The sequence below is a fragment of the Limulus polyphemus genome, unplaced genomic scaffold (genome assembly GCF_000517525.1).
Source record: "Limulus polyphemus unplaced genomic scaffold, Limulus_polyphemus-2.1.2 Scaffold77, whole genome shotgun sequence".
NCBI classification, from domain to species: Eukaryota; Metazoa; Arthropoda; class Merostomata; order Xiphosura; family Limulidae; genus Limulus; species Limulus polyphemus.
The window spans coordinates 653,199-661,443 of NW_013665687.1; the positions used below are offsets into that span (position 1 = coordinate 653,199).

Sequence of the window (8,245 nt, forward strand, 5' to 3'; positions counted from 1 at the left end):
TAAGTGTAATGCAAAAAAAAACTGTCCTTAATGTAAATAAATAATTATATATATATTTATGTTCAGATCAACACAGATAGTAATGAATTAAGTAGAATTAATAGAATATCTTTAATAAAATAAATAAAAAATTAATCAGCTTTTAGACTATTTATACGTATTATTTAAAACAACAAACGTTCTTGTTTACACAATAAAAATCTTTTTATTTTATGGGTTTTTTGATTGTGTAAACCGTGAAAGGTTGTTGCTTTTAACTATATTTATTTATGAGTTTACATAAGAGTCAGAGAAGAATTTCATGTATGCGTGTACCATTAATATATTTCAAAACTGCCAATCTTGCTTTTAATATCATCCAGTAACTGGATCGTGATTAGTGAGCGTTAGCTGCGCAATAATACTCAGTATTAGAGAAAAGTATTGTTGAAAAAGTGTGAATCTTAACTGCGCAATATCACTGAGTATTGCAAAAAAAAGTATCGTTAAAAAAAAAAGTAAACGTTAACTGCGCATAAATTCTGCAATACTCAGTATTGCAGAAAAGTATTATTGAAAAATAGTGAACCTTTAACTTTTTTTTCAAAACTGAAATATTTATTCACTTAATTGTCACCGAGGCCTAAAGCCGAAACTAGTCTTGTCTTGAAAACTGTTAGAGTAATAAAGTAGTTTCTTTATAAATTTTGTGTCAATTTTATGTTATCTAAATCCTCTCCAATACCTGGGAACAACATCCATCTTACTGATCGACTACGTGGTTGAGGATTAGGGTTGATATCGTTACAAAATTTACGTTTATATTACTACGTCAAAAACTTTGTGCCTTTCTTATAACAGTTTTATCTCTATATTGAAATGAGGGAGAAGAAGAGAAAAAACACTTTACCAAACATTCTTATTAAAAATACCCATAAATAAAAAACATTAAAAATAACTTTAAGTTACTAACTAAAATACAAAATAATTAAATGTTTATCTAAATTATAATAACAGAAAAGAATATATTTTACATAAAAGACTTAGTAATTCTCCTTAATACTTCCTACAAAAACAAATAATATCCCCATAAGCTTACAAGCTGTAGAAATACTTAGTTACTTAATATATTCGAAAATTTACTCTTTGGGTAAATAATGTATGCGTTACATGTTTTTAATGCCAAAAATTGCGCCTCTATGTACTCGAAAGGATCGAATCGTGGTGTTAAGAAATTATATTTTTGTATCAATAATAGTAAACTTCTTTACTGCTTGATGTTATAGCTTATAGTTACGGTGAAATATATTCATATACATTATAGTATCATAATTTTAGAATTAAAACCCCTCACAAACGAAAACTCTAAATAACGATTAATTTTGCCTGGGAGAAAATTATATCGGAAAATAGATAGTAGACACAAACTGTTTCTTTTTTCGCGAGTATGCTAAAGTCTGTCAATAGAAATATATTAAACAAAGTATTTCAAATTTAGCGTATCGTATAACCTTTTGTTACCCAATAACTTTTCTAATTATTATATTTGCGTTTACTTTTGTATTAAGTGCATAAACAGTGAAACTCAGACTTCCTAGCTCACACCAATTCAACATACGTCACATGCATTTCACTGTCGTCTCGTTCTATTGTTCTCCGGTGGCTCAGTAGTAGGTTCGAGAACGTTTAGCGCTAAAAATCGGGCTTAGACATCGCGGTGGGCAGAGCTCAGAGAGCCCATTGTGTAACTTTGTGTATAACAACACATATAAGTAAAATCTCACTATATTTTTTTTAATATTTTTCTGCATGCGGAGAAAATGATCCGCCCCTACAGTTACAAATGCTGCCACACTTTAGAACTTGTCTATAAGCCAATGGAAACATAAAGTTAGTTTATTGTTTTAGCTCCAGCTTATTTCGTTTGCAAACGAGAATTATTAAAGTAATAAATAAGTCAAAATATACCAAATTATGAAGTTGATTCTGTGAAGAAGACCGCGAGTGCTGTAAAAAATATGTCAAAACCGGTATGAGTCGTTTTACACGTATTTGTCAATAAAGGAATTGCAAAAGCGATTTCTTGATTTTCTTTTTGCATGTGTAAACTCAAAGGTTTTCCAGTATGATTTCGAGAACTGAATCCATCAAATGTCCAATAAATATAATATTATTGAACCAATTTAAATGTTAAATGTAGCTGAAGGATCACAATTTTAAACCAAACCTGTCGGGTAACAGGGTGGAGAAATATCCAAAATGTGTATCCGAAACTCTTTGATTTCTGAAACATTTCGCTCATAGAAGGGATCGACCCCCTCCCGCTGTTTTATGTGTATATGTATATGAGTTTCAACAACAATTTTCCCTCTGTATAGCTTGAGAAGCCTGTATTATTATTTGTTAATTATTTATTATTAATATGATTTCGAGAACTGAATCCATCAAATGTCCAACAAATATAATATTATTGAACCAATTTAAATGTTAAATGTAGCTGAAGGATCACAGTTTTAAACCAAACCTGTCAGGTAACAGGGTGGAGAAATATCCAAAATGTGTATCCGAAACTCTTTGATTTCTGAAACATTTCTTTCATAGAAGGGATCGACCCCCTCCCGCTGTTTTATGTGTATATGTATATGAGTTTCAACAACAATTTTCCCTCTGTATAGGTTGAGAGGCCTGTATTATTATTTGAAAGACAAAACAACATTTAAAACTTAAAACGAACGTTTTCCAGTTACACTGAACTTTACTGTATCTAAAAAAAAATTAACTATTTTCACATTTTATCAACTACTAAATATTTCCAATGCTACCCGTGTGTGTTTGGCACAAGATTCGTGGTTATTCAACTTGTAATATGACCTCGTGCATTTGACATATCTGACGGTTTGGCACTCTTTAAGTGAGCAGCGTGAGTTCTCAAAGTACAGTTTACAACAACAGCGACCAGGAAAACTTCCATTTCCGAGATGCATGGTTTTTGCAGCAAATACAAAACTACAGCAGCAAACAAACACATGCCACTAACTGCTACTACCTATTATCTAGTTGACGATTTCTACAAATGAGACTTTGGGAGAGATGTGTTGAGGCACCTCCAAGAAACTTCTGTTATGTCTGTTCTCTTCAAGAAGGGTTCCAACCCGATTACTTATTAACACAATCCTCCAAAAGCAAGATTTCCTAATTATACAGGAATATCGTAAGAATTTCTACTATTCAAGAACCCCGGATCTCCACGAAAAGAATAGGCTACTCTGGAGCCTCGCATTCTCACCAAAGGGGAAGCAGCTGGTGGAGGGGGTGGGGGAGGGATATTGTGGAAATCAGGATCAATATCCGAGCTCAATGGAGTGGGAGGAGTTGAAGGCGTTTCTATGGGAGGCATGGCTCTGGGTGGTGGAGGTGGCGGTGGAGGATCCACATGAGAGCTGATGGACGCTATTGCTCCAGGAAAAAGAAGACCTCCGGTGTACCTCGGCATTCGTTTTTCTAAGGTTAAAGCTTCCATACCATTGGCTTTGAGTCGTTTCTGAGCATGTAATGTTGCACGAAGCGTCTTACGTTTCTGTTAAAAGGTACAACAATTATATAATAAACTTTAATTTTGATTTCTTTTAAGTTAGCGTTTAGTTATTATCAAAACAAACAGGTGGTGTTTTCTTACTGCATAAATAACGTGCATGAAAATGAACAAGTTTAAATTATTTGATAATTATTTACTCCAAAAGTTCAATTAAAAAATACTAAGCTTTATCACAACTTAAAATGTTGTTTTCTGTACATTTATGATAGCGAACATACATATATAATGTAACTAGTTATACAAACACCTAGCAACGAGTTCCCCGTTTCCATACACTCATAACAACGATGTGCACTGTAACATACACACTTTACACACATCCCTAGCAACGATGTTCATGGCATCTATGCATACTCTTTATTTGTACTGATATAGAAATGTGCTGTTTTTTCATTAAACTGAACTGGTATATTTGAATATTTATAAAAGGAGAAATAGTAACTCTAATTTCTTTCACATATAAATTGACATGTTAGATACACGACTTAACAGCAAAAGATTTAACAGACAGAAATAAAACGATCCTTACCATGAGCCAAGGCGTTGCCGAGTGTATTTTGCTTATATTCTGATTATTTTCTAAAAATACCATTTTTTATAATAATATTTTTGACAAGAAATTCTAGTGAATTTATGCAAAAGTATATAAATATTAATGCTCACCAAGTCAACGATATTGCAGGCGAGCCTCCCACGGGGTAGAGTGGGCATGTGATAGAAATTTCGAGCATTCGTTTGCAAAAAAAAAAAAAGCGTGGCACAACCAACTGAGTACTCAATTATACAGTAAGGAATCAAAATATGGAAGGACGGGAAAGTTTTCTAGACAAATAAAGATAATAATCACAGAAAATATAAAAAATAATATTTTTAGCACGCCGATTCTTCGGTGAGCCTCTTACTTTCTGTGGTGCTGTTTTGTAAATTATTTGTGCTAAGTTATGACCTTTTCAGTTTGTTTTTTACACTTTATACTTTTGTGTCCTTCCGGTAGTCGTGCAACGCTCGCTTTTTTTTATGTTGGAAAACAGAATCTATATTATTGCATCATATTTCCAAAATTAGATTTCGAGTTCTATCTCCAAGTTAACATTTCGAACTGGAACGTTAAAAACAAAATTCGTTATTATATACTTGTTGAAAAGAAGTATTCACATAAGATAAAATAATCTCGATAATAGTTTCTAGTGAGAAAACCTTAAAACTATATTAATGACTTTCACATATTCACAATGTTTTACCCCTTAGACATTTTCTGGGAAATTAAACAATAACAAATGATTCTGAGACTTTTTGTGCGTGTGCTTGTATTTTAAACTTATACAATTACTGGTTCTTTAGAGGGACGTATAGTACGGCGGTGTTTATTTTAAATAAGTTAAGTTCAAGTAATGACATATTCCGTCTTTCTTTAAAGTTAGTTTTATTAACGTTATTAATTACAATGTTTACGAAAAATTGTATTTTATATATTTATATTTACGTTGCCTGTTTTTCATTATTAATTTAGTATATGGATTTAGGACTAAGCTAAATCTCCTAGATGTGACAATGGCATTTATAATTGATGGCAGTAAGATATACGTAACTGTCACACGGTATACATATATAGTGACAGCTATTTGTACATATAATTTAAAACCGTGAAATTTAAAAATTGAAAGTCGAAACTCTCTTCTTTCGACAGAAGTTTTTCATGCTAGCTTCCCGTTTGCGAAGTGAAATTTGTACAGCTTATCAAGTAGTTCAGCTATTTCTCTAATTTTGAGCTCAATTGCTCGACATTTTTAGTCACTGTGCGATCATTTTCGACTTAAAATAAATGAACATATATGTATAAGAATACGGTTTGTTATATAATAACATTGTTTTATCGCAGTTAGCACCTTTAATTAAACAAAGTGATTAATGTGGTTCCCTTGATATTCACAATTAAAACTCTGTGTGAAAAAATGACATCCATGTTGTGAAATGGAACAGATCAGCGACATAAAGGGAAGTAAATACTTATAACCAGTTGGAGCTAGCGCAGTTGGTCGTTCAATAAAATGAAGGATCTATGGGAAATAACTCCTCGTGGTTTTAAATGATAAGCATGTCGATCAGTTTCACTGGTTTTGTTTTGCTGTGCTTTGAATTAGAACAGCGGAGCTTTCAAAATCATATCCCCTAGAGCTACTAAAGTTAAGTAACGAATAATTACCGTGGTAACCTAAATGTGAAAACATAAAAACAAAGGTAAATGCTGAAATGCAAAAAAAGTAAAATTTGAATAACGTAAATCTATTAAATAAATTAACATAAAATTAAATAACGACAATGTTTATACCAAGAACAAAGTAACACTGAAAGTATAAAAAAATAAAGAAAGTAGAACCCTACCTAGTTCAGATTGTCGCTTCCACAACTCTGAGTAACGATAAGGGGACTTTTGTCTTGTTTCCTGTAGGCTGTCTTTAGCTAAAGGTCTTGCAATAATGGGGGATGGAGAGCGTTCGTTTGTCAGGAAAGGAGAAGGGGGTGGGACAAAAGGTATGGGGTGTGGTTCATCTTCCTTAAGAATTTTACAGTCAAAAGACAGTTAATTTCAGTGTAATTATATGCCATTAAGTATCCAAGAGTGTTATTCAGATGTTTTGGTAATTTGCATTATAGAAGGATTGGATTTGTTAGAAATTAGTTCAATGAAATCAGTACCAATAGCGACAGAAGTCAGAGGGGAAAATAATAATAATAATTAATTAACAGAGTCATAAATATAAATATGTTTATTTTAATATACCGTATTGTCCTTAATTAATGCTCCCAGGGACGTTTCAAACTGCAAAGGAAGTGTGTGATAATTATAGTATTTGTACAGTTCCGGATTCTATTTTTCACATCTGATTTGTTGATTTCAATGCTAATAAATGTGTGTGTGTGTATTTGTTTTTCTTATATTTTTTTTCAAATCAAAATTGCAGTAATAAAAGTGGATTATATGTTGGATTACTATTGTTGTCACACACGGAAAGCTTTATAAAAATAGGGGGCGTTAATTAAGGACAATACGATATTAAAAAATACAACAAATATGATAAATGCAACACCCGAGAAAAGAGAGCACAAAACGATATCAGTTCTTTACTTTCATTATTTTCGTTAAACAATTAGATCTGAAACAACTAACGTCGCACATACATATAGAACAATCGTTACCTAGCTACAGTGGGAACAGAACAATAAAATGCATCAGAGCAGAAGTCGTGTCTAATAGAACTCATATGGCGATGGGAATACACCATTTACAGTATTTAACCGATATTCTCAAGTCGAGCAAGCCTGACATTATGAGCTCGAGCACGTGCATTTTCACTCCTAAAAGATATACCTACGATGTTATAATGTGATATAAAACTGAAAATACTTCAGTATAAATGTAACGCAAATTGCTGTATTTTCCAGCTTCTACAGAGTAGGCTTAGCTCATGTAAAACTGTATTATTTGAATATTAAAAATAAAAATGCCAACGACGTTGAGAACATTAAACAAAGGTTAACATTTAGTAGTAATGTGTATTAGGGCAGTAGAGAATGATGTGAAATCAACTGTTAAAAATTTTACTGTGACGTAATACTACACGCTTTATTAACATACATCCTTACGTTCCTACTCTACAATTTGTGACCCATATTTTACGTCTCTTTCCTATATGTACAATGCTGATAATTTATAAGTTAAATATTTTACATTATAAAAGATGTACCTACAATGTTATAATGTGATATCAAATTGAAAAGACATTTATAACGCAAAATGCTGTATTTTCCAGCTTCTACAGAATAGGCTTAGCCCATGTAAAACTCTATTCTTTGAATATAAAAAAATAAAAATACCAACGACGTTGAGAAAATTAAACAAAAATAAGCAAAGACTTCTATGTGATAGCTTAAATTTAAAGGTTTATATTTTACTTGTGTTGAAATACTATTAAAGTCCATCGAAGAAGGGGGAGGGGCGCACAAAGATTTTACATATTACCTACTCAGAGGTGAACTAAAGTATGGGAAGTATATTAGTGTAGCCTTTCTACTGTCATATGGTACTGATATATGTATTAACTGTTTAAGAAATATTACAATATTATAAGGCATGATGGTATATAACTAATGATATAGCTATATCTACTTTCCGTAATATAAACAATGCATCTTAAATGGTAAATATATTGTAAAAAATCTCTCTTCTTCTGTTTTGATTTAGTTATTTGCAAATTCAGTTCAGCATATGTTAGGGTTATTTCTAACTGATATGTCATTTAAATCAAATTGTGTTATAAACACATTTTACCTGCTGTCAATTTTTTCTAATATATGATATACAAAATTATTTTTAATCCATAAATAAATAATGTTTTAATGTAAGTGTAATGCACTACTAAAACAATTAAAGGATTATAGGAATTAGTGATGTGGTATTATAGCTATGAAAAGGCAAATCCAGTGTGATAAAAATATATAAATTACTCCTTCAGTTAATTTTTACACAATCCAGTTCGGTCTGGCATGGCCAGGTGGTTAGGGCGCTGGACTTGCAATCTGAGGGTCGCTGGTTTGAATCCCCATCCCACCAAACAGACTCGCCCTTTCAGCGTTATAATGTGACGGTCAATCCCACTATTCGTTGGTAAA

The 8,245-nt window shown here is 32.0% G+C and overlaps 1 protein-coding gene across 5 annotated transcripts in view; it reads right to left on the reverse strand.

The window, feature by feature from the left end:
- Window positions 1–2,714: 2,714 nt before the first annotated feature.
- The window catches only part of LOC106467053 (glutamate [NMDA] receptor subunit 1-like), a 127,079-nt gene continuing 121,548 nt past the window's right edge, over window positions 2,715–8,245 (reverse strand). For 2 of the 5 annotated variants that reach the window (XM_022395705.1, XM_022395718.1), the window contains one exon: window positions 2,715–3,556. In XM_022395705.1, the coding sequence (XP_022251413.1) occupies window positions 3,176–3,556 (381 nt within the window). In that variant the 3' untranslated portion in view covers window positions 2,715–3,175. Of the gene's footprint in view, window positions 3,557–5,066; window positions 6,129–8,245 lie in introns of those variants that run through there. The other 3 variants (XR_002612440.1, XM_022395714.1, XM_022395709.1) reach the window with 3 other exon arrangements.